Source organism: Siniperca chuatsi, linkage group LG14 (genome assembly GCF_020085105.1).
Source record: "Siniperca chuatsi isolate FFG_IHB_CAS linkage group LG14, ASM2008510v1, whole genome shotgun sequence".
In the NCBI taxonomy this organism is placed as follows: domain Eukaryota; kingdom Metazoa; phylum Chordata; class Actinopteri; order Centrarchiformes; family Sinipercidae; genus Siniperca; species Siniperca chuatsi.
In genome coordinates, this window is record NC_058055.1 from 28,300,758 (window position 1) to 28,326,871 (window position 26,114).

The window sequence follows — 26,114 nt, forward strand, 5'->3', positions numbered from 1 at the left end:
GTTGCTCGGACATTTTATAGATTCTGTTATTAATTGAAAAGATAATCAATCGATTCATCAACGATGGATGCAGGCTAATTATCGGCTGCAGCCCCAGTTTCCACCCAGCGGATCATTATATCTATTTATACTCTAATAAAAGACTTTTATTAACTTGCACGCAATCATTTTATTTTTACTAAATATGCCGACGGCTTCATATCCATTCAACAGAAATCACTTTTACTACTCAGATAATACAAAACAAATATTTTCTAATTATTTGACTCATTTAAATATTAAATAACAATTATATTAAAAAAAACTATTTAACTGTCTTTTTCAAAAGCAGCGTTTCACAGTAAAACAAAGTTTAAAAACAAGGTTTACAACATTTTTAAAAGATTAACAAAGTCCAGAATCAAAAAAAAAAAGATCAAATTGGATAATTATAACAAATTACTAATAGTTAAAAGAAATAAAAGACAGAGTTTTATACTGGCTCTAACCAAAACAAGAAGTCCCTTCAGAAATTAAAACTTTATTGAAACAGAAGCTGCTCGTGCTGCGCCGGCCTCCGGCCTGCACTTCCCCGCGCGGCCGGACAGCGGCGCTGTTTTCACAGTTGGTGAACTACCTCTATTTGGTCAAGGACTATGTTGTAAAAAATCTTTCAAACTGTTAATTTTCACTGGTTCTTTGACTCTTCCGGAGGTCTGCTCGGTGTTTTTTCGGGGGCTGTGTGACCGACTCTCCCCGGGGACTGTGCGACCGGCCCGGGTTTGTGTGTTTCGGACAGCTGCTTAGCGGTTTTCTGATCTCTTGACTGGAGGTTTTACTGTTAAGTTAGCTCAACAGCTAATCCTAAAAGTCACGTCAGCTGTGCGGACTCGAATTAAAAGTTTCCCGGTAGAGCCGGGACAGCCGGGTGAGTTTTAACTATATGCCCTTACAAAACTTTGTCTCGAGTGTTTTTGCGCGGGGTTCGTATTTTATCTCGCTTTTACGCAGCCATTAAATTTGCGTTGGAGACAGCAGCAAGTGAAGCGCAGCTGCGGGTTATAAATGACGGTCTGGCCCGCAGTCATACTCGGATACGGTGTTTTTCTGAGGGAAATGCGGTAGAGAGAAGACAGCGTCTGTGTTCAGCCCGCTGACTTGGCGGCTCTGGGTTTGCTGCTCGTGAGGCCTGCGGGTCGGGCTTCCACCGGGCTTGAGTAGAGCCCGACGCCGCCGTCGAAAGGTCGGAGGCCGGCAGTTGGCGCTGCCACCGCCGGGCCTGCGGACCAAAGTATGGAACGGATGGAAGTGGACCAGTGCGCAGGCGCAGCTGGCGGGGCAGGAGGCGGGGCGCTCCGCAGGTCGAACAGCGCCCCCATGATCACCAGTGTCAGGTCAGTGGTATTACAACCAAATGTGCAACGCCGATTTCCTTTAAAAAAAACATTCAATTTTTATTTGCCTTGTTTATAGGGAGCCATACACATCTCATTAAATATGATCTAAGATATTGTCTCAGTGCATAGGAGCCACTCTTTAATTCGGCATACTTTTAATACACCAAGCAGCACTTGCTAAAATAAAATCTAAACTTACTTAGAGTTCACAATTTCATTGAAATTGTATGTGTATTAATTAATAATTGTAATGTTGAATGTACATGAAAACATTGCAGTACGAGTCAAATATACATGAGGAGAAAGGCTGAGTGGTGGAGTGTAAAACAGTACAGTTACTCAAAGTAAATCCATATGGTTAAGAAAAAGTTTGCGGTACTTTAGTATTTACATTTTTTTTACATTTCAGAGGCAAATATCCCTTTGACTCCACTACATTAACAACTATAGTTACTTATTACTGATTCAGATTTTACGTACAGAACATATTAGTTTATAAAATCTGATGGTTTGTTATAGATTAAACTACTCAACAGTTATTAAAGTAGTTAAAAGTAGCTCTGTCTCATCCAGCTACAAGATTAAATGCTGTTTGTGAAACAGCGTTTATTACGTCCACCAACCTTAAACCAAGTCAGCCCTGTAACAAATCCTCCCTTCATGAAGGTTATAATGTTCAGGTTTTGTTCAAACTATGTTGAATTATACTGAGTTGTGTTTATAATATTTAGTTTATATCAGTTAGGGACTAAATATACTTGAAATATTGTGCAATATTCTCTGTTTTCAGTTTAAAATTCCCCGTTTATTGATATTTATTCATACTTCTATTACTGCTGTGCAATATCCTCCGTCTCATAATCACCTTAATAAGCCGCACTTAACTTGACAGTACTCATTATTGCACTATTACTTATTACTTATATTATTACATTGTATTATCATACCATACATACTTATCAACCTCTAAATCCACTTTGTACTTACACTTATTTTAGCTTTTATACTTATATCCACTTTGTACTTAATTTATCTGACCTGTATTATAGTGTATTATATTTGATTTGCTCAGTGCTTCTGTTCCTGTGTGCGCTGACGTGACAGTGAGCTGCTGTGACGAAAGAGTTTCCCCTCGGGGATCAATAAAGTATTTCTGATTCTGCATTAGCTTAAGAAAGGTGTACCTAATAAACTGGAAACTGAGTGTCTGTAGACAAAGTGACACAGTAAGGTAAGAGTTGAAGACAGATATCTGACACCACAGCGGTGAGTTTGGGTTCCAGCAGTCGACTGTATGACGTTTTATTGCTCATTAAGCTCGTGATTGTGTGTTTTTGTTTGGTGTCAGATATTCTGTCTACAAACCGTTCTGGCTCTTATCCGACTGCGTCGTTTCCTACAAAAAAAACTGTCCATTATTAAACTTTCATAGAGTCATATGTGAGTTTGGAAGTGACGCTGTGAATTGTGTGAACCGTCGTAGATACAGACTGTTGACACGTGTTGTTGTCCCTGACTAAATGTACTCTTACTGTATTTCTATAAGTATGTTGTTGATGTCTGTCTCTAAGCGACGGGATGACGGTCTTCAGTCCCGTGTCCTCGGCTCGATACAGACGCAGCAGTGTGTCCATCAACCCCAGCTGCCCTTCGCAGGTCGGTGTGGAGCAATGACGGCATTTTACTGTCTGGTTCCCATCAGCCCCCGCCCCGCTGACTTTCATCCACCGTTTGTTTTTCTTGTCCCCCTTCAGCTCGTCCCCCTCTCTCCTTTCTCTCTGACCGGAGACAGACTCGACCACAAGAGGCAGGTGAGGACAAGACCGGGTTCAGACGTCTTCCTCCTCCTCCGCAACACACTTCTCTCCTCCGTCCGTCTCTCTTCGCTCACGAGAACGTCTTTGTGGCGTTTTCACATCATCGACACCGGCAGGAAACGAACCAGGAAGTGTAGAGAAAAGGATAAAAACCCAGATCAGACTCGTAAAACTGAATCCAGATCAGAGGGTTTAGACTGAATCCAGATCAGACTCGTAAAACTGAGTCCAGATCAGATTATTTATTTGAATATAGATCAGGCCGTTCAGACTGAATCCAGATCAGACTCGTAAAACTGAATCCAGATCAGAGGGTGTAGACTGAATCCAGATCAGATTATTTATTTGAATATAGATCAGGCCGTTCAAACTGAATCCAGATCAGAGGGTTTAGACTGAATCCAGATCAGATTATTTATTTGAATATAGATCAGGCTGTTCAGACTGAATCCAGATCAGACTGAATCCAGATCAGAGGGTTTGGAGTGAAATCAGATCAGAGAGTTTAGACTGAATCCAGATCAGACTCGTAAAACTGAATCCAGATCAGAGGGCGTGGAGTGAATCCAGATCAGACTGAATCCAGATCAGAGGGTTTGGAGTGAATTCAGATCAGAGAGTTTAGACTGAATCCAGATCAGACTTGTAAAACTGAATCCAGATCAGACTCGTAAAACTGAATCCAGATCAGATAAACTGAATTTTACTGACACGTCTCTTGAATTGAGGTGAAAATATGTTTTTTAAAGTCAAAGACTTAAACACTTAATAATGATATAAAACGAGACGATAAGAGTTTAAATTAAAACGTAAGATATTTAGGCTGAACAATAAATAATCAAGTAATGAGGCACTTAATGTCTTAAGTTCAGGGTTAGAAGTCTTTAAAGTATCGTGGCTAATTTGTGTTTTTCTTTTGAGAAGTTAAAAGTCAAGCAGACAAGCTCTCAGTCTTTTTCATAGAAATAGAAAATTAGGTCTTAAAAGTTTGTCCATGAAACCTGACAGGGACTCCGTGTCTTTAAGACAGACGGTAGATGGGGTCAAAGGTCAGCGGAGATGTGAACCTCGGGTCCACGTGGAGGTTAATAACGGCTGTTTGTGTGTTCGATACAGGAGGAGAATATGGAGATGACGCTCAGAGGGAGTCTGCACAGACTAAGGTGCAGCACATACACAACAAACACTTCAGCTCAGCCCTGAAGTTTAAAGTGTAATAAACCGTCTCTCTCCCTCTCCCTCCCAGTGCTTCCAGTCTGATCCCAGTTCCTCCAGTCAGTCAGTGGCACGACCACGCATCAGTGGTGAGCATCGCCACACCGGCCTCGTTACTACCTGGATCTTATTCTGATGGGTTTTTGGTCGTGGTTCCTGTCAGTTAGAACGTTTTACTCTCCAAGTTCATTTCTAGGGTTTGGACTGAATCCAGATCAGACTGTTCAGACTGAATCCAGATCAGACTGTTCAGACTGACTCCAGATCAGATGGTTCAGACTGAATCCAGATCAGACTGTTCAGACTGAATCCAGATCAGACTGTTCAGACTGAATCCAGATCAGACTGTTCAGACTGAATCCAGATCAGACTGTTCAGACTGAATCCAGATCAGACTGTTCAGACTGAATCCAGATCAGAGGGTTTGGAGTGAATTCAGATTAGACTTTTTAGACTGAATCCAGATCAGATGGTTCAGACTGAATCCAGATCAGAGGGTTTGGACTGAATCCAGATCAGAGGGTTTGGAGTGAATCCAGATCAGAGGGTTTGGAGTGAATTCAGATCAGACTTTTTAGACTGAATCCAGATCAGACGGTTCAGACTGCTCTAGATCAGATTCGTCAGACTAAATCCATATTATACAGTTCGACTGAATCCTACGGAGCCCCCTAAAGGTCACGGCGAGAACTACCGAGGACGACTTTTTGTTCCCTCGCGGTACTTTTCTTCTTCTGCTCCTCCTGAGCCGAACGTCTGTCTGTAGTGGAAGGCCGTGTGGAGAGTCTCAGGTCGCTGCTTTCAGCTTTGTTAATGGACTCCTCACCTTTATATGACGTCACCCGGCAGAACATGATCAGGCCTCTGTTTGTATAAGGAACATCAGTTATTGCTCCTCACCTCTACCAAAACCTGTTCCAGCACTGAAGCCTCCTTTGATTTGCTTTGAGCAGAGGACAGAGGGCCCTGATGTGTCTCTGCAGGCGGTTCACTGCTGTACCTGTCTGTGCCAGAACCACAGACCCTGTCTGGGACAGAACCACAGTCCCTGTCTGTGCCAGAACCAGAACCACAGACCCTGTCTGCAGCATTTCAGTCGCCTTCTTGTTTGTTGACTCATACAGATACAGCACTGTAGCTTTGAGGTAGATTCAGCTGCACATCTGTACCTCCTCCTCTGGAGACGCCTCCTCTTCCTCAGTGAACCCCTCTGGGTCCAGCACAGTCCGGAGGACAGGAAGTGTTCACGATGAAGCCGACAGCGTCCTGCAGATCAGCGTCCTGCTTTCTTCTGCAGAAACTTCTCGACCTAAGAATTCCTTTAAGTTTGCTTCCTCTGATTCCACAAGCGTGCAGGCCCGTTGAGCAGCAGCACTACATCAGCAGACTTCAGGTCCAGGTCACAGTAAAGTTCAGTGAGCTGGTCCAGACTGAGGCGTCGCGCTGGAGCAGCTCGGCGGAAGTAGAGATTCGGCTCAGAAGGAACAGAAGAAGAAAAGTATCGCGAGGGAACGCAAAAGTAGTCCTAAAAGAATCGCGCCGTAGTAGAATCCAGATCAAACTGTTCAAACTAAATTCCGATCAGCGGGTTTAGAGTGAGTCCAGATCAGACGGTTTGAAGTGAATCCAGTTTAGAGGGTTCAGACTGACTGGTTTTTGTGTTTTTCACCTTTTCTTCTTCAGTGGTTCCAGTCACAGGACAGCGGCGTCACGCCCAACTCCTCCCCGAGTCCCACCAGGAGGTTCAGGTACAAAAACAAACCTTTTTAATGGTTTTATTGTGTTTAGTGGAAGCTTCTGTCTGTATCGGTCTACTGACGTATCTGTTCATCGCCCGACAGACCAGCAGTCAGCGCCACTGTGAGATGGCCTGCATTAACTCCACTCAAGAGGAAAGGTAATTAATGTGTTTGGCCTCCGATCATGTCCAAATTTAAACTTGCAATAACCTATTTTTGGCCACTTGGGTGCAGCAGAAACAAGCTTTAAACACAACACTGACATCACCTTTTATGTTTGAAATGGCAAACTTGTTAGCAAACAGTTGCAACATTATCATTCATTTGGAGGTGCGTTATTGTCCAATATTCGCTCTTCTCTAACTCCAGACGGGAATATCTGGCTCCTCTGAACCAGCACCAAACAGCTGTGGGCAGTAAAATTTACTAAATTTATAAGATTATAACCGTTTGAAGCAGATAACTTTGAAAACATATCTTTTTCTTTCTGTTTCGTCCACATTGAGGCAAAGTTTTCCACCACGGAGAACTGATGTTTTCATAAACGTTTAACTGTGGAGACATTTTTAAAAGAAGACTGGTCTCACGTGACGAGGAAGCCGGCAACATGTGATCATCAAACTTTAATCAGCATCGCTGACAGTCACCTCAGACTCTCTGCGACCGCTAAGGCCTGTTGAAATGTGAAACATGGCTCCCTGTTGATGATTGGCTCGTTGGTTTGTTAAGAGTAATCACTTCCTTTCCCACCTCCTTCCAAAACACAGCCGTTATCTGATATCCAAAGTATTTTGAAAATACAAAAAACATTTTTTTTTTTTTTTGTATTTACTTTTTACACACATTTGTGAACCTCTTTGTCTCTCAGGAGGGGTGGAGTCTGACGGACCCCCAAAGAAGCTTTTCGTTGCCGGGGTAACAGACCCCGCCCACCGCAGCAGCTACACGGTCAGGTGAGGATCACCTTGAACACGTCGGCCATATTTGTATCAAATTCTAAATGAAAAATCATGAATAAAGCTCGTTTTTTGCTCCTCCATCCTCAGTGTCTCTCAGTCGGCGGCAGATTCTCCGCCTGCGGGAGGCGTCAGTCCTCAGTCCAGCCCTCTGTCTCTCTCTCCTCCCCCCTCCTTCACCTCCCACCAGCACCCCGGACACTAAAACCCACCTCGCCCCCCCCTCCTCACCCCGAGTCATGACCCTGTCACTGTGGGTGCAGGCCGACCACCAGCAGCTCCAAAAACCTGGAGGAACAGCAAGACAGTCGCACCTTATTTCTGTTCCAATCATCTGCCAGCACCACAGTAAGTCCCGCCTCTTCCTGCAACCACATTGGGTGGACAGAAGAATCACATGACACGAAGATCCTGAAGGCTGAGACGGATCAGTCTGGTTCTCTTCAGCCTGGTTTTCTGCTCTCGGAGTGGGTTTATTGTCATGGAAAGTTTCTGTTTTGGATCCCTGGATATTTTTATTCTCATCTGCTCACCAGCTCATTGGTTGGTTGGATATTTAACCAACTCAGCTTATTAACCGCTCCGTCAGAGTCCGTGTTGGGCTGTGCTGCAGCCGTCGGGCGGAAGGACACTCCTCCCCCCCCTCAGAGGGCGTGGCCTGTTAGGTGGGGGGTTCATCCTATGACTGACAGCTCGCACTATGAACCCAGTCCTCCCACTCAAATTGGTTTACAGAGGATTCATCATCAGCATCATCGCGAGATCGTGAAAAAAGTTTGGGAAAGCGAGGACACACCGGTTGTGTTGTCGGGCATAAGGCTGGAATTTAATGTCCGTGCGGACTTAGAGACGGGTGTTATGGGTAACTGTAGGTAGCAGATTAGCAACAGGCAAACCTCCCAAATCTCGACGTGTCCTGCGGACCTGAGCATCAGCTAAGCTAAGCGGCTGATTCGGATTCGTTACGCAGAGGAATAAAGCGTAATTGTACTGATGCAGCGTAAAAGGATAAAAGAACGAAGGTCTCTGAACGACCCCCGTGCAGAGAAGCCTGAAGACTCTCGTTCCCCCTTTCTGAGAACGTGGAACAACGGTTCTGTCTGATTTGTTCAGCGGACATCGAAGGAGTCTACAATGGGACACAGCTCATTTTGCTGCCCGTTGGAGGACGCAGGTCCAATCTGACCAATCGGTCGATGCTGTTTATGACGTTCCAGATCGTCTCTGATCAATATTTTGGAGGTTCTGAATAAGATCTTGAGTTGTAATCAAGACGACGATGTTTTCAGACTGTTGATCAGAACTGTCTCTCTAAAGGAGTCAAGGTACTTCAGGAACATCTGGTTCCAGCCTCAGTGATCCGGTCGACATCTACGCCGAACTAAACCAAACGGAGAACCTGAAGCCAGTACTCTGCTTGTTGTCCTGGAGTCGTACTTGTTAGAAATCAAGTGTGTAAATGTATTGATCTTCCTATCGGGAAGATGTAGGAATCATCTGATTTATTTAGACGCAGTCTTGAAGCCGAAGTCACGAGCGTCCACGGCTGATGGATCTGCAGAGTAACATCTGGACTCTGGCCAGCACTTGATTAAATCAGTGAACCAGGGTTTCGTACCTATTGTGCATCACATCATTCCCAACATCAAATTTCATATAATATATATTCAGAACGTCTGCTGAAGATGATGAATTTCGTAGGGCTGACCCGAATGCCTCTAAGCCTCCAATCGTAATCGACCTCCAAATCAGTATTTAAATGCTGCGTTTTTAAAAATGACTATATGTGCATCAGCCCCAAAATCCCAAATAGCCCATGAAATAAGAAACATTATTAACGTTAAACGGCATCTTAGAGCGCAAGAGGACGACAGCAACGCGGTGCTTCCTCTGGGTCGACTGCTTTGGGGGGCCGGAGCAGACAGGTGAGGAGACAGGTGAAGCGAACCTTGAACCTGGATTCAGACCAAATGAGGCGCTGCGGTGAAAACACCAGTCCTCCCACTCATTGAGTGGGGGTAGTCGGTTTAGGCTGCGGCGGTGGGGGCTGCAGGGGACGCCAACAAAAAAAAAAAAAAAAACGCAGCGGCGGAAAAGTTGAAACAGAAAAAACTTTTGGGGAACGCAAGCCGGCGTCACGCCGCGGTGGCCAATCCGGTGATCCGGCCAAACTGCTCCCACGTCAGCCTGAACTATCACGGAAACCAGGTGGAGTTCACGGACCGGACTGTGATACTCTGCCAGTTGGTTTATTTCATGTACCCGGCTTCGACGTCTGTCTGGCTTTCAGTCTACGCTGAAAAATAGCGAGAAGCTTAGTTTGGTTTGTGTTCGTCGGTTTGTTTGAGAGCGAGACAGACGGCTGTGGTCGAGCCACCTAGAGAACGAATGGAGAGAGGGAGCGGCGGTGGCGAGAAAGCCGGTGAATCGGAGGAATAAAACGTTATTTTCTGCCAGTTTCACAGCGGTTACGTTCTAAAGCACAGCATCAACACGCCCGCACAGCTGAATTCAACCTTTAATGGAGTTGACGACAGCTCGTTACAGTACGTAACGCTGAAATTCAACCGCGGTGTTCTGTCGGGAGACGCAGTGACTTAAACCAACAGTGAGTAAGAAAAAGTATAAATAACATGGAATTTGTTAAGCTACGTGTAGAGGGAAAGTCCGCTAGCCGCTAGGCTAATTTATGCAGTGTAAAATGCTATATAATAGTGACTAGCAAAAAAACTATTGTCTATGACCAACCCGACTGTCGAAGCTTCGAATATTCGTGGGTAACTCCCACTGAAGCTTCGATGCCCCAGAAATGGTATTCGGGACAGCCCTATAATTTTGCACCTTTTTAGTCCAAAAAACAAATTATTAAATATACAAAAACCTGAATATCCAATGAAACATTGTTAAAAACAATCTTGGCCCAAAACCCAAAACCCTATGAAGGGGCACAGCTTTTTGTAAGGCCAAACCTGGTAGTCTTTGTCCGGTATTTTTGAGCCCAAACCAGCTAAACCTGACAAACATGAAATTCCGCCGCTGAACAAAGTTTCGGTCATCGAAGCCTAAGATTTTTGTGTTTTAACGAAAAGTGTTTGTTGTGTGAGTCACCCCGACTGAAGCCTTCTGGTTTTACCAGAAGAAACTCGACAGACCTCAATCATTTGTCTACAGTTTGTTAAACGTTGGCCGATGGTTTTCCTCCCGGGATGAGAGACTGGTCTTTCCCGGCCTGTAGAAGTGTGAAGAACTTGTGGTCTTTAAGCACCACGTGTTAATAGTGTATCTATATGTGAATACTGACAGTCGGAGCAGCTGACGTGTGCTCCGTTTTATTCAGTCTGCAGGGTTTGATTGTACATATTGAATCTGCAGGAAGCGGCCGTGCTCTTCCCTCCTAAAGGTGCATTTATACTTTTTCATTTCCCAGTTAGTTTTCTCTCTGACCGACTTCAGTCTTTTCTACTTGAAATCAGCCACATTGTTGTTCACGAAGGTCATCTGATTTGTTAAAGACAGTTCGATTGTGGTAGAAATCCCCATAAAACATGCTCCTGCTTCATACTTGCTGTTTCACAGAACCTTTCTGACATATCTCTTATACTTGTTTTTTTTAAAAAAAAGGGTTTCAGACAGACAGACCAGAGTTACAAGACCTGTTTTAAGACCTGGACCAGTCTCAGTAAAAAAAACAAAAAAAAAACAGTTGTAGTCAGTGGCAATAATTCAGTATCATCATTTGTCGAATTTCATCATATTGTGATGATATGAAGTTGCGTTCTACAGATTTGTGTATGATTAATAACTAAAAACAAACTCATTTGATGCACAACATCAAACATCAGTTTATTTGATGTGATTTTGCTCCGTTGCATCGTAATCTGTATATTAATATCTGTATTAATATCGTGATGATAATGTCAGCCGTATCGCCCAGCCATAGGTGGTTCTGGTAAAATTTTAAGTTTCATTCCAAAATCTGTGGCGCCCCGAAGATCAAGTTTCTGGCGCTCACGAGAAACTGGAGCTCGTGTCGCCTTAGAGGCGCCGTAAAAACCATCCACCCGTTAGTCACCAGGCGTGACCTCATTCGTCCTCCAAGAACATGACTTTAATAAGCAACAATGTGGATTTTTGAGTTATATTAATGTGCGATTTTTTTATTTTTATTTTGTCTTTGTCTGAAAGTATTGTAATGATTCGATACGAGTGCACAAAACTGACGTCACCGAGTCACAGATGCGTGCAGCCGTCTCACCGGAGGGGTCGGAGGTCAGGGGCGGCGGTGACGTGCCGGTGACGGTTTCAGAAATGAGCTGCACTTTTGCACTTGCGCAGCATTGTACAGTTTTGTATTATCACTCATCATTGTGCCTAAACATGTCGTCATATTTTGGAGGAGCGACGGTCAGGTTGCTTTTCCTCCCGTGTGCCGATTTTTTTGAACATCAGACTTGACTTCCCACGCCGACAGGAAGCTCTTCTTTCAGAACGACCTGGTCTTTTCTAATCGCCTGACCTGTCACCTGTGCGATATGTTTGTACATAGAGTCTCTATAAGCTGTTTTTATAGAAGTGTCTTAACCCCCTCAAAAAAAAAACCATTGAATGCACGTGAATCTGTGAGTTCATAAAAAATGTTTCCAAATCTTTTTTTTAGTGACAGATTTGAGATTGTGTATTTCCTTTTGTCACGCCTTTGCACAGTATTAGTTAGATCACTTTAATCGTTTATTCTGTTACGTGATCAGTAATATAAGAAATGCTGTTAAGTTTTGCTGCCTCTTCTGTTTTTCCTGCTTTATTTCTCGACTTGTTGCCGTCTCTGTGAGTCTATCCCGTTTCTGAGAAATGGACTCGAAGTCGAAAATAATTCCAGATGAGTTTGGGTCAGTTACGTAAAGCTTTAAATCGTCGGCGAACGATAGAAACGATTCACATTGTGTTTTGGCTCACTGGATCATTTTTACGTTATCGGGGTCAGGGCTGGGTATCATTTGACGTTTTTTGAAACCGGTGCCGATACGAGTTTTGGTATCGATACCAAAACAACTTCTTTGAAACGTTACTTTGAGACATTTTTATTTTTTATGTTTTTCATAAAACCCTTGTTTCCCCTTCATTTTACAAGAAAAGCCAAATTGGCAGAAGTTACGGACACGTTTTGGTTGTTACCAAAAAAAGTAGTGAGGTTCAGTAGAAAAGCTACTGGCAGGTTTAACACCACGTTTACATCATAGCTGATGTGCTGACTTGGGCAATAACTTGATATTCGTCTAATTATTCTCATATTGACTAAAAGTGATTTAATTAATCAAAATTCAGTACGCGAGATACTTGATAATACTTCTTCTTTTTGGTCTCGTAAAGCTCTAAAACAGGGCGAAGAAGGTTTCATCGTTTCAGTGTCATTTTGAAGTAAATACCGTAACGTGTCGACGTTAAGACATCGCCGTGATAAATACCTGTAATTTGCAATTTTACCATCAACAGTACTTTTGTCTTTTTCTTATCTGCACAAAAAACTTAACGCGTGACTCTAAATCGTTTTTACGTGTTTCGTACGATAATTTAAAGAAAAAAAAAATCCAATGACGGGTTTTGTTTTATTTTTATAAGCTGGAAAACATGCAGAGAGCGATTCGACCCCAAAAACGTTCTGAACAATGTTTTTCTTAATTACCAATCGTTTCCAGAAGCAGGATAGACTCTTCTCAGAGGTAACAACACGCTGCCAAATCCATGTAGCTGTACAGACACAAACTGTAGCTTTAAGACAATTTTCTGTTTATTATTTTTATCTTTGCACACTCACCATCCCATACTGTTGGTAAGTATGAAGAGAGAAACAGTTTTTGTGTAGCTGGATCAAAATGTGATGTGGATTCTGTGTGTGGGGGGGGGGAAGCGTCAGTAAGTTTGCACTCTGGTGCTCGTACGAATTTCTGCTTCAAAGAATGTTTTTAAGCCAAAAATTCTTCATCGAAATGCAACAGTTTTGTAAGAAAAATAGCTGTAATATAAAAAAACAGTATTAGTGTGTTTTTGTCTCATCCTCGTCACCTTTATGTCCTTACCGGATTGCCCTCCTTTGGCTTTCTTGTCCTTTAAATGTCGTTTAAAGCGTCCCGTCGTACCGCAGATTCCCAGAAGCTCAAATAATTGTAAGTCCAATTATTTTTTTCTTTTAATTTAATGTACATTTCCAGTGTGATTGGAGATTTTCCACCTCATGTTTGCCCTCACTGTTTTACACCGAACTCCATATGTGCGATTTTTCTTTGGTTGTTTTTTTTATTTTTTATTAATATTCTGATGCTAACGTTGTCTTGGCAGAGTTGGTGTAACATGTTAAAATTCGGTTAGCATGCTAACGGTAATCGGGGGGGAAAGCTGCATCCAAATCACGGAAAAACTCCAGTGATTGCTAACATGCAAAATGTTCACGATAAATAAACGTAAGGTGTTAACATGAATGCTAATCATTGCTATGCTCACCAACATGCTAATGTTACCTGAGCCTAAGTACAGCTGAGTCTGAAAGTCCAGCTTAGACTGATTAAAGTTGAGTCTGAGATGTCCTAAAATGGCCACCGTACAGAGAATAAACCTGAGTGTTGTCAACGCCCCCTGGTGGACAGAGTACACAATGGAGACACTGCGTCTAAATTACCACCTACATTCATTTTAAGGTCAGCTTACTAGCTTTTTCCAGAGCTTTCACTCACACGCCACGGTCCTCAGCAGTGAAGGAAGTTTGCTGTAGTCGACTACGAGTTAATATCTGAATAAACTTTCGTGCTCTACTGAAAACACACCTTTGGCATTTCTGTCAAGCGCGGAAATGATTAGATATTAATTAACTGGCAGGAAACGTATCTGCAGCATTTTTGATAATCTCTCTGTAATTTTAAGTAAATTTTTAAGGCGAAAATACCACAAATGCATTTATTCCAGCTTCTCAAATGTCAATATTTGCTGATTTTGCAAGTATGATTGTAAACTGACATTTTAACATGTCAACTTATAGACTAAACGATTTAAGGATTAATCAAAATAATTATTAATTGCGGGTCCAAATGAGATAAAATCGGATGATAACATCTGGCGCGTACCGTATATAATCTCTGGATCCGTCGGACTCTGGTAACAACATGGCAAACCCACTGAAAACTGGTTTAAAACCTCCGATCACGCTGGAAATGTCTTTTAACTGACTTCATTTTGAGCTCGTTCTTCGCAAACACGTGGATTTTTACAGCTTTCTGCTCTGGACACAGTTTGTTTTATCATAAACTTTACCTTTTCTTTGTCTTCACGTGACGCCAGTGATACTTTAATTAGTCCTCGTTCGTGTTTTTCGTGCTTGTCGTCACGGAGACAGATGTTTGAGCGCGCGGCGAGTAACCAGTCCACGTCTTTCAGTATTAAAGCGATATTTCACTCTGGAAAAACGCGGTGATTTCTCAGCACGAATAGTCAAAACGCCCAAACTGACCCAGTTTTATTCTTACAGAAGCCCAGAAAGGACAAGGACTCCAAGTCCAGTTTGCAGCTATTTCCGGTGCTTTCGACTATTTCTATATTTTATTCACCGATCTACTGTATATCATTCTTTTGAGTGGCATAAAGGGAACTACAAAACAAAATCTCATTATACAACCATGTGTTGTAAAATGATCAATAAATCTATCTTTCAGTTGTCATGTGACCAAAATTTCACACTTTCGGCCACAGGTGGTTGTATATCGGGGGAAGACGGTAACCTTGTCTTAGGTCATGTGATGACAGTTGATCTCCATTCGCTCATTAAGACCAGGAGATGTAAGGTTGAAAGCTCTGGGGGAAAAACGCTAGCAGTTGTCCTTCCGCGCTCAAAAACGTTTACGATTTAGTTTTCTCACAATCAGAAAAAAAAAAGTGATTTCATGATCTCGATGTTTGCTTTTCCACAAAATCTTTTTTAAAAACCGGTCAAGATTAAAATGTCTGTTTCAAAAGATCTCGAATCGGACATTTTTGTGTTCGAACGTTTCAGTGTCGACTTCCAAAACTTTCAATCAATTTTTCATGATCACGGAAAACAAAGATTGTTGCTACGAAATCTTGAACTGCTGGCACTTTTTATACGACACGTACGCCGCCGCCGCCGGCTGCGTAGTTTCAATCCAGCCCGTCGTTGTTAAACTTTATAATTACGCTAAAAACTCAACTAAAAAAGTTCTACCTGTTTCCAGTCTTTATGCTAAGCTAAGCTAACCAGCTGGTGGCCGTAGCCTTAAATTCACCAGACAAATATTAGACTGGTTTCTGTCTTCAACTCTCCGCCAGAAGGTGAATAAACCTTTTTCCCCCAAAATGTCAAACTTGTGCATTGAAGTGAAAATGTGCGAGGTTCTTACGTTTTTAAGTTTTTCGGTGTCGGCTTTATCTTCCCCTTTCAGGCTGTCAAAGTTCGATCGACAAAATACTTCAAGCACTTTAAATTTATAAGTTTGTGAAACAAAAATCCACTTTTTTTTTGTGCGTTTTTCCTAAAAAAAAAAAGTAGAAAAGCCGTCATTTGACGCTAAAATTGTTTAGCTGCATTGTGTAATTAGACTTCGACCTGACGTGAAAACCAAAACCGACGCCAGCAGCGTTATTTTTGGGTCAAAACTTAAAAGTCAAAGTGCTGAAAAACGCCGCCGATGTGCCAGAGTGAGAAACGACTTTAAAGGGCTGCTAGAGTTTTATCGGAGATGATAAAGGGAACTAAAAGCACATCTATAAAAACATTCACACAAGTATTTTCAAACTGTGTAAATAGTTATTTTGTTTTCTTTTGGACAAATTCTCTACATAAGAAACATGAGATGATGTATTTTTTATGCGCCTGTAAAATAAAAGTCTATATTCAAGTGTTCATTCCCTCCTGATGAGCTCGTGGCTGTAAAAAATGACGCAGAATGACTTTTTAGTTTTTAGTGGAAACAATTCATCTACACACTATAAATATATATATTATATTGTATATGAAAACTATCAATAAATCTGTATCATATCAGAAATTGTGTTTTTTTTCTCTTCTGATCAGAAACAGATTGAACAATATTTCTGGTTTATTACGACTTATTTTTGTAAGTTTATCGTCATTTTCTTTGTTTTTTATTGTGCCGTCAAACTACAAACTCACGTTCTCGGAGTTTTTATTTTGTCTTCAGCAGTTTGTCAAGTCTGAAACAAACTTTCTGTCGTGCTGCAACAATTACTTGATTAAACGATTCACAGAGAATTTATCGCCAACAATCGTGATTAATCGATTAATCATAATTAAAAGCAAAAACGTCTTATTTGCCGTTTACGCAGATGTTTGCTGATGATGCTGCGTTTTCTCCGTCTTCCATCTTTGTAAATGACGACAAAATAAGCAATAAGACGACGTCATGTTGGACTCCGATGGAAATGTGATGAGCGTTTTTCACTGTTTTTGGACATTTTATAGACCAAACGATTAACCAGTTATTAGAAGGAGGAAAAAACGAATGGTTAGTTGCAGCTACAGGTCGGAGTATCGTTCAGGTTGTAACTCCGGCTGAAACTAAATCATTTTTATGATCAGTCGTTAGTCCAGTGACAGAAAATCAGCACATTTTAAGCAAAAAAATTCACTGGTTCTAACTTCTCAAATGAATTTTTGCTTTTTTTATATTGTTCTCTGATAATAAAGTGAACATCTTTGGGTTTTGGACTGTTGGTTGGACAAAACTGTTTTCACTTTCGATTAATCTCGCGATTATTTACTCAAATAATTAATCGTTTCCAGTTTTGATCGAAAATAAATCGCTAGTTGCGACTTTAATTATTGTTTGGTCTTTAAAATGTTTTGTCCAACAGTCCAAAACACAAAGATATTCAATTAACTATAACAAGAAACAGAGAAAAGCTGCAAATCGTCGCCCTGGAGACGCTTGTTTGGCTTGAAAAATTACTTAAATGGTTAATCAAAATACATTTTCTGTTGACCAACTATTTGATTGATCAACTAATCATTTCAGCTTTAGTTATTACAGTGAAACTATCTGGTGTCATTTAGACTATTTTTAAAAATACCAAATGAAACTTGTCCAAGCTGTTTTCTGCAGTTGTGTCTTCTCACCACAGGGGGCAGCAGCGAACAGACGGCAACAGAACGGAGCTCAAAATCACCACGAGCAGAAAATACCACCATTAAAACTTCATCCAACGAAACAAGACAAAGGAAACTGTTCACTTTTGGGGTTTTTATTTTTATTTAACATAATCAAAACGGTGTTTTTACATCACTCACAGCCACTGATTGATAAAATGTTCAAGTCAAAATGATGATTTTTTTTTTTTTTTTTTAACTCGCGGCAGCTACCATCATGATCGCCAACCATCAGGAACACTGACGGTTTAGAGGAGGAGTCTGGTGACTTTCTGAATTTTCCTTATTTTCAAGAAATCCCATAAAAAGACTCAAACCATCACGAACGTCTCTGCTAACAGGTGAATCACAGCTGATGGATCTTCTTCCTCCATCGTCGTCCAGAAACTGTTAAAACACATCAGCGAGCCGCTCTGCTGCACTGGGCGACATGTTCCTTCATCACCATGAACACACACACTGTAGTTTATTCTGCCTCCGCCCCACACACACCGTCCTGCTGCCCCAAACACTCACTACAGCACCACATGTGGATTCATCCGCCGCTGGAAATAGTCCCCAACAGATGCTCTGTTTCCTCCTGTTGGTCTGATAAAAACTACAGCGAGCAGCTGTTTGAGGAAACTACTGAGCCTTTTTAAACAGGAAACTACAGATCTGTGTTTTTAAAGATTCACGTCTTCGACAGGAAGTCAGACGGTGCCGAGAGACGGACCGACGTGTTGCTGGTTTGAGTCCGAACATGAGATTTGATGACGATGAGGAAAATCTAGAATAACAGCAGAGTTGTACTTTAAAGTCCTGGTCGGGCTCAGGGGGAAACTTTGATAAACTAAAGTTATTCGTTTGTTCAGTAAACGTCTCAGTTTCCAACTGACTGTTTCACTTTTCACGGCTACAGATATCCAGTTTGTTACGTAATCTATCCGTGGTGATCTTTGACGGTTTAAAAACACTTCCTGCTGTTCTGAAGAGATTTCCAGACTCTTCGAAACGTCTGGATGCAAAAACATTTAGTTTCCTGCACAACAACATGATTTTTAACCTGTTTTTCCTGAACCAAAACAATGTTATTGATGTTTCTTTATATTTTCATTTAAAAATAACACATTAATACTCAGCTCGTGTTTTTGTTTTCTATATTTTATACTGTTATCTTCTCTTTCTGATTTTAGCTGTTAGTAAAGCTGCAACTTGAGAATCGGGTTCAAACGTGTTTTTCGGTGCAGAAGACGGTTCGAGGAGTCTGGAAACATCTTCAGAGCCGCAGGAAGTTTGTTGAAAACAACACCGTGTGTTTATTTTTAAGGAATCAGAAGCTGAGACTCAAATGTAAAGGAGGTAACACAAGAGGTTAAATGATCAGTTGGAGGATGAAATAAGTACTGAGCCCAACATCAGCACTGATCTGTAGCTCCACGTTATTATTCATGATAACAGACGGACGTAAAGAACGGACGCGTTTCTCTTCGTCCTTTTTCTTAGATTTCTAAAACATAATTCTGCCACAAAAAGCAACAAACCAAAACCTGAGCTGAGGTTCATCTGTCAAAGCAAGCTGCGGTCTTTTAAAAACATGTAAATAAATGTGTCACTTTTCCAGCGTTTTCGATCCAAAGTAACATTTTCAACTAAACGTGTTTGGGTTTTTACACCTCGAACTTGAACTTGAAGTCTTGACAGATGGACGTCAGGAAACAGGAGAGTAACAAAAGGAGCCTTTGTAAAAAAAATAAAAGTATACGTGTTTGAGAGGCGGCTCGACGTGATGCGGCTGAGAGGTCAAAGGTCAGCGGGACAGGAGGGGGAGGTCACTGGAGTTCATGATGAGGCTGGAGTCCAGGTTCAGGCTCTCTGGGGAAACAGGGGAGACGTCACATGATCAAGAGTCTGCCTTCGAACTGTTCCTGAAACTGAAACGTTCTGCGTGAACAGGATCAGCAGAAATAGCTGTACGGTCGGATCGTGACGCGTATTAAACGTCATTCTGTGAATTAAAAAGGTCGGAAAGGTCTAAAGTGTAACTTGGTGAACCTGCAGAAACCCTGCTGAGGATCAAATGCAACATTTCTAATTTCATTTCAGATCTTCAGCAGAGAATCGACGTCTCCGTCCGGTTTCACCGTTACTGACCGACGTCTCCATCAGGCATCACGTGACGCGCTGAACGACTCGTCGATTCAATTCTAAACGAATTGACTGGCAACTGTTTCCTGGTTCCTGCTGCTCAGATGCGACAATCTGCGGCTTTTCTTTGGCCGAACTGACAGTCGGCGAAACGTCTCTGGTTCTGGACTGTTGGCCGGCTAAAACGAGCATTTTGAAGACGTCACTTTGGGCTCAGATTACATTTTATAGACTAAAACGATGATCCGAGAAAAGAATCTGCAGATTAAATCGATAATGGTAATTTACAGCGTTACTGTACGACGACAATAAGCAACGCGTCCAGTGGAGTCGCCATCAGACACCGAGAGGAGAGCGACGCACTACAGTCGTTAAATATAAAGTCGGAGGGAAAAGGACTCGTGTTCACCTACATGACCGGACTACATCAGATAAATCACATGAAACGCAGTAAAAGATAATCAATAACCTGCATGTGACTCCTGAAATACGCAGTAAATAAGAAGATTCGGCACTCCTTATCGCTGAACGTGTTCATTGATCAAACGTAGAAAAGGTTTCAGTCGTAGTCGTCTGGACGCTGTTTTCAGAATAAAGACGTTTCGGCTCCCATCCGGAAGTCATTCTCAATTGTGAAAATGGTCTGAGAACTCAGAAATTTAAGCTACTCTGTGTTGCTTAAGCCCCGCCCTCAGGGAGGAGTCTACCTGAGTGTCTGTTGATTAGCTAGTTTCACCTGAAACTGACCTAATAGTTTCCAAGATGGCCCAGTAATCAGTAATCAGTCCTATTGTTTTCTGGCTGCACCTCCCTCATCACTGTTAAGTACCTGATTAGCATGTGATGGGCTTGACCACGGTGTTAACACACTGTGGTAAACTTTGGGCAGATTGAATCTCAGACCACCATTTCTGTTCAAAGAGGGGTTTTCTTTTTTCACAAAAATGGCTTCTTTGACTCCTCTTTCAAACCAATTCTTCTCTCTACTTCGAATCTTCACCTCGCTGTCTTCAAATGTGCGGTTTGTAGCTTTTAGATGCAAACGCACGGCGCTCTGTAATCCTGAGTTAGCGTGTCGTCTGTGCTGATAAAGTCTTTTGTGAAGCGGCTGTTTGGTCTCACCTGTGTACCGCTCTTTGCAGTTTTCCTCACTGCACTGAATGGAGTAAACTACATTACTCTGTTTCTGTGTGGGCATCTTGTCCTCAGGGTGAACGAGTTTCTGTCTTAAAGTGTTGCCTGGTTTAAAGAAAACAGGAACATCGTGCTGTCTAAAGATCCTTTGTAGTTTGACGTCTTGATTCTGAAAACAGCGTCCAGACGACGACGACTGAAACCTTTTCTGCGATGGAACGCTCCTGGACGAATGAGGGACGACACCGTCTCATTGATCAAACAAACTTGAGTTCTCGGTGTTCAGAGTCTCATGTTGGGCTTGATGTAACGTTATCAATGTGCTATGATCAGTTTTTTTTAGCAACGGGAGGTTTTCCGCTGTGTCGTAAAGAACCTCAGATGAGTTTGTAAAAGATTACGTTTGAGAGCGGCAGCAGTAATCTGTGTCGGAGCAGACTGTAGAAGTAAAGTTAGTAGCGCCACCTTTAATGAGCCGTGGGAGGGGGCGTGGCTAAACGGTAGGGGCGTGGCTAAATCGTCACAAATGCCAGTGATGCCTCGGTGAACTTTACCTTGGTCAAAATTGAGCTTCTTGTTGGAGGAGCCGTCGCCGAGTCCTTCGATGTCCACCAGGTCGCTGTTCACGTCCGAGTCATTCAGAGCGCTGAGCGTCACGTCTGCAGGGGGGAAGGAGCGGCGTCATCATCACGTCTAAATCTGATTTGACAGTAATCACTTCCTGCCGTTTCTCACCTGCCGTCTTCTGTTTCTTGATGGGCGGAGCCAGAGAGGGACTGCTCTGCATGCCCGTCGCCACAACAACCTGCGAGGTCGGCACAGCAATCATGGCGGGAGCGGCGGGAGCCGGCGTCATGGCGACGGCGGTCTTCTTGACGGTCTTCTTCGGGGACTCAGAGGAAATAGGGACTCTGCTGTCCTCGTACAACTTCCTCTTCACCGTGCTCTTTATCTGCGCTCTGCAGGAGAAGAAGAAAAACATCTGTTTACTCTCGTTCACTAACAGCCAATCAGCAGTCCGTCCTGCAGTCAGCTGATCAAACCCCACACACACACACACACACACACACACACACACTATTACACTATACATTTATATACACACCCGACTACAACCTGTTCTCACCATGTTTACACATTTACTGCACAGCCTCTTTAGTTTATACATTTTACTATTCCTCACCTGGCTACCACAGTCTTATTTTATTTTATTTTATTCTATATTCCTAGATTTTAGGTGCTGCACAAGATTTAGTTACATATTTTTTAAAACACATTTGCATGAAGACTGTTGGAGCCTGAGATCAACGACCGCGTCGCTGCAATTGTTGTGCACGTGACAATAAAGAACTTCAGATCACGCCCGTACGCTAAATATGAAGCTCCAGCCGGCGGCTGGTTAGCTTAGCTTAGCATAAAGACTGGAAACAGAGGGAAACAGCTAGCCTGGCTCTGCCCCAGGGAAGCATCCACCTGTCAGCGGCTCTAACGCTCGCTGATTATTAAAGGTGCGTTAGCGGTTTGTGCAGCCCTGAAGTCTCAGTTCAGAATAATTCATTTCAAAATGAAGGTGCAGGTAAATGTTACAAACTGAACCCACATCTGGGCTCTAAGATCTTAAGGACTTTTAATGGGTTTTCTGTACGGATTAACATGCTAAACCAGCTAAGAACTAAAGCTCTCCCTGCATTTTCACCCGAGTCGTGTTGTCGTTTCAAATCAAACCTTAAACGTGCAGAGAACCCATTAAAACCAGCTCAACGCCACCACGAATAACACATGAGCTTACACAGTGCGCTCTTTGATCACAGTGCTGATGTTGTTGAGGTCGTCTCCAAACCGACGCACCGCCAAACGCAGCATCTCGATCTCCGTCTCCGTCCATTTGGCTCTGAGGACGAAGACAGAGTCACTTTATAATTAAACTGACAAAATGACCGAACGAATGCCTTTGTGCTGATTAACAATTAATTAATCATCAAAGAGCCACATGTAGATATTGTTTTCATGTCACCTGTGTGTGCGGACAGTTGGCTCGGCCAGAGAAACATGGACTTACGTACAGAAGCAGGTCTCACTGGAGACCAGGACGCCACGTGCGGATCCATCATCCAGTGTTTTCACTGATTCCTGGTCTGCACTTACATTAATGTACTTTACAAGCAGCTGTTTCCCTCTGCAAACATACTGAAGCAAGCAGAGTGTGTGTGTGTGTGTGTGTGTGTGTGTGTGTGTGTGTGTGTGTGTGCGCGCGCGCGTCTCACCCTGCAGGGCTGGAGTCTGACACCGGGTGCAGCTGCATGGTCAGCTCTCCCAGCTTGGTGAAGGCAGCTCCTGCAGCTGAGAAAATCTCCCCCACCTTCGGTTGAGGGCAACAGTAAAGGTTAAAATGATGGAAGTGAACAGGCGGAAACACGTGCTGCATCCGTGATGTCAGCATTGCTAATCGGCAGGTAAACACTTTCTCCAGACCCGAGGGTCTTCTACTAAAGTCTGCGCAAAACCCGATCCATTACATAACTGAATATTATAATTAGGAGGGTTGACACCTCTGCTGGCTTGTACAGCAAGTAATCATAGAAGTTTGGTTTTCTATTTTAACATTACATGTTTGGTGCATTAAATATATGCCGAATGTACTGATAGATTGTATTAAACTAGGAGAAAAAGTTAGTGCACTTTTCATGAAGTCTATATTTGTGCCATTAGCGAAGGCGTAAAATAACAGATTTCTGAGTGGAGTCTTGTGTACAGCTGTGTGACCGGCTCTAACAGTTCAGATTCGGTTTAATGCACACTGTCCGTACTCGTGTACGTGAGTCTCCTATAACCAGTCAAGAACGTACCTTTGCAGAGGCAGACGTCATTTCGGTAAAGAAGTCGAAGCTCTTTTCTTTAAACTTGTTCTTCAATCAAAACAATAACACGAAAATACACCGCTAGCTGCTAGCTAAGGTTAGCTCCTGTAACGTTAGCTAGCTCGCTATCGTTAGCGGGCTTCCATAGAGACCTTGGTAAGATTTCTAAAAAAAAAAAAACAAAGCGTTGAAAGATCCGCATCCGATTAAACACCGTGAATCAATTCTGAATCATTTATATTTTACATATTCAGAAGAAAAAAAATTATAAATATCGTACAACAAAGGTAGACGGCATAAAGGGAATGTTGCGCGACTTTGGAGGTTGAACGCCATTGGTCAGTGTTAGAGGAAAAGGCGGGGCGTGTCGCATTAGACGTTGGCATTGGTCGACCGCGCTGCGGGTCACGATAGTTAACGAATGTCGCCGAGTGAACCCGAGTGATGAGGGTCAGCTGACTGTGAGGCGGCGGAACAGTTGTCGGTTCAGTGAATCAGAAACTAAAGCGGCTCCGGATCGGTCGAGAAGCCCGGACACAGACATGCCGTCGCTCCTGTTCTGCGGGCCGAAGATGGCCGCGTGCGGGATCGTGATCAGCATCTGGGGCGTCATCATGCTGGTAAGACGTGTGGAGCTCTGGCAAGGGGGGGAGCCGACTATTTCCTGGAGTGATGGCGCTTAGCTAGCGAACTGCTCGACGTTTTCGTTGAAAATATAATATAAATGTCGGATCCGTTTCAGGTGTTTCTGATTTGTCGAAGTTCGTGAAACCCTCAAAACGATGAAACGCAAACCGTCTGGTTAGTAAGTAACCGCTGAACTAAAGTATCCTCCGGCAACTAGACGGGGCCCACGGTGGCTTAGCGAAATGTCAGTTAGATAATATCACTGCTAATCAATAGTTAGTCGGTTTGATCGGTGAGTTTGTGCCTGTGTGATTAACGTTATGGAGGCGGCTAAAGCCTGGTGTGCGTTGCAGTGACTGAGAGACGGTCCAGCTGCTTATTGACAGTTATATGTGATATGTGCAGTTATTGATCTGCACCGCTGGCTGTCCGATCAGCTGATGGCCCGGATATCAGGGTTTCTTTATCGAAGCGTTTTAATTCAGGAGCTCGAGTTCCGTTTTAAAAGAATCATGTGACTTTTATTTTTGCCCTCGTGACGTTTCAGAGTAGGAAGTTGTTGTTTTTTTTTTCCGTCAGAGGAAATAAAGCACTCATTCTGGATCATCAGCCAATCAGGAGCCTTCACTGTGTTGGTGCGTCACAGTGAACAGCGAGCTCAGGTTTCATTACAAACTGTAAATCTGTTTTTAAGAAGAAACGAGCTGCACAGGAAGTGGACGAAGTAACGCGAACGTAACAGAAAACGACTTAAATAGTTTAATGATGAAAATCGCTGCAGATTAACGAGTTAACTTGCACTCAGCGAGAATCTGAATTATTTCAGCTTCGGTTCAAACAGCAGCTCGTAACGGACGCCCGCGTTTACAACCCGGGACCTCAGACCAGCAACTGAACGTGGACCAAGCGGTCCCGGTGTCAAATAAAGACCGCTTTAAGGTTAAAAGCGCTTTAAGTGGACGAAGAATCGGCCAATCGGGCTCCGTTTTCACACCTTTCACTCAGTAAAAACATCTCGCTCCGAAACTGCAGAGTCCTTCTGAGCTGAAGTGACGCCGACGATAACTGATCATCGGCGTTCGCCGTAACATCTGACGCGTCGATGAAGCGATTAGTTGAAAGAGAGAAAGTCGCAGGCTGCCTCGGACTCCCGCTTGAGATCATAAAACGTCTTTTATGCGAGAGGCGGATTTAAATGCGGTCAGACCGGATCTGCTGAAGCCTTTCTGCGCGATGGAGAGGTTATCGATGATGATCTCGCCAGGTTAGCGATTCTCTTCCGTGTCAGTGGAAATGTTTTGGCGCTCTCGTGTCGAGTTTCACTGCTGGGGCTTTTTTTGACTTTGGAGGAATATAAAACTTTATTAAACGTACAAACACGAGCAGCCGTACGAGAAGTTTGTCTCAATAAAATCCCGACAAACTCTGGTGAAAGCCGATGAATCGGCCCCCGAGCCTCACGTTGAGCCGCTCTCTTGTTGCAGGCGATGCTGGGGATCTTCTTCACCGCCAAGTCGGCCGTGCTGATCGAGGACGTCCCGTTCACCGAGGAGGACATCCGCAACGAGTGAGTCGACGCCGACACACGCCTTAACGAGCCGCAGGTGGCGTTGAAAGAATCCGGGCACGCGCACTAACTCGTCTCTTCTTGTGTCCCGCAGTAAAAATCCTCCTCAGAACATCTACAGTCTGTACAACCAGGTCGGCATCAACTGCTTCATCGCCGCCGGCGTCTACGTGGCGGTGGGCGCCGTGTCGCTGTGCCAGGTCCGGCTCAACAAGCGGCAGGAGTACATGGTCACATAAAGAACCCCGGACCCCGGACCCCCGGCCCCCCGAGGACGTGACATCAGCTATAAAGTTTACGTTACACACCTTCCTTTTATAGCGGACCAATCAGCAGCTGACGTCACCGGAGAGCCGGTGAAATCTCGCTTTTTCGGGGGATCTGGTTGGTTGAGATTAACGTAGTTTGGGGGGGGGGGATTATTTATTTTACAGTTAAAACCTTCGATGTGTTTGTCGTCTGCTGTGATGTTTGCTGTCGTCGGATCTTCCCTTCTTCACTTTGGCTTCAGATCTCCTGCATGTCGCGTTTCT

The 26,114-nt window shown here is 43.3% G+C and overlaps 3 protein-coding genes across 5 annotated transcripts in view; 2 read left to right on the forward strand and 1 right to left on the reverse strand.

The window, feature by feature from the left end:
- Positions 1–420: 420 nt before the first annotated feature.
- LOC122887764 (P2R1A-PPP2R2A-interacting phosphatase regulator 1) lies at positions 421–17,531 on the forward strand. Of its 2 annotated transcripts, XR_006380604.1 has the most exons (10): positions 426–1,373; positions 2,948–3,032; positions 3,131–3,187; positions 4,310–4,356; positions 4,440–4,497; positions 6,092–6,156; positions 6,250–6,305; positions 7,016–7,100; positions 7,194–7,451; positions 17,244–17,531. XR_006380604.1 is itself a non-coding variant. In XM_044221255.1 (9 exons), the coding sequence occupies exons 1-9, from the start codon at positions 1,273–1,275 to the stop codon at positions 7,306–7,308; spliced, it is 669 nt and encodes a 222-aa protein (XP_044077190.1). In that variant the 5' UTR covers positions 421–1,272; the 3' UTR covers positions 7,309–16,150. The 2 variants fall into 2 exon arrangements, 1 of the variants encoding a protein (XP_044077190.1); XM_044221255.1 differs by lacking the exon at positions 17,244–17,531 and having other exon boundaries at positions 421–1,373; positions 7,194–16,150.
- Positions 17,348–23,746, reverse strand: lg14h17orf49 (linkage group 14 C17orf49 homolog). Of its 2 annotated transcripts, XM_044221256.1 has the most exons (6): positions 23,376–23,746; positions 22,794–22,888; positions 22,319–22,420; positions 21,265–21,488; positions 21,084–21,188; positions 17,348–19,122 (listed from the first exon to the last, which is right to left on the reverse strand). In XM_044221256.1, exons 1-6 carry the CDS (start codon positions 23,394–23,396, stop codon positions 19,058–19,060), a joined length of 612 nt encoding a protein of 203 aa, XP_044077191.1. In that variant the 5' UTR covers positions 23,397–23,746; the 3' UTR covers positions 17,348–19,057. The 2 variants fall into 2 exon arrangements, with proteins under 2 accessions (XP_044077191.1, XP_044077192.1); XM_044221257.1 differs by lacking the exon at positions 22,319–22,420.
- Positions 23,747–23,804: 58 nt separating this feature from the next.
- The window catches only part of rnasekb (ribonuclease, RNase K b), a 2,663-nt gene continuing 353 nt past the window's right edge, over positions 23,805–26,114 (forward strand). Inside the window, exons 1-3 of the mRNA XM_044221258.1 lie at positions 23,805–24,007; positions 25,499–25,581; positions 25,676–26,114. The exon at positions 25,676–26,114 is cut by the window's right edge and continues 353 nt beyond it. Of these exons, the coding sequence (XP_044077193.1) occupies positions 23,930–24,007; positions 25,499–25,581; positions 25,676–25,820 (306 nt within the window). The 5' untranslated portion in view covers positions 23,805–23,929 and the 3' untranslated portion in view covers positions 25,821–26,114. The remainder of the gene's footprint in view (positions 24,008–25,498; positions 25,582–25,675) is intronic.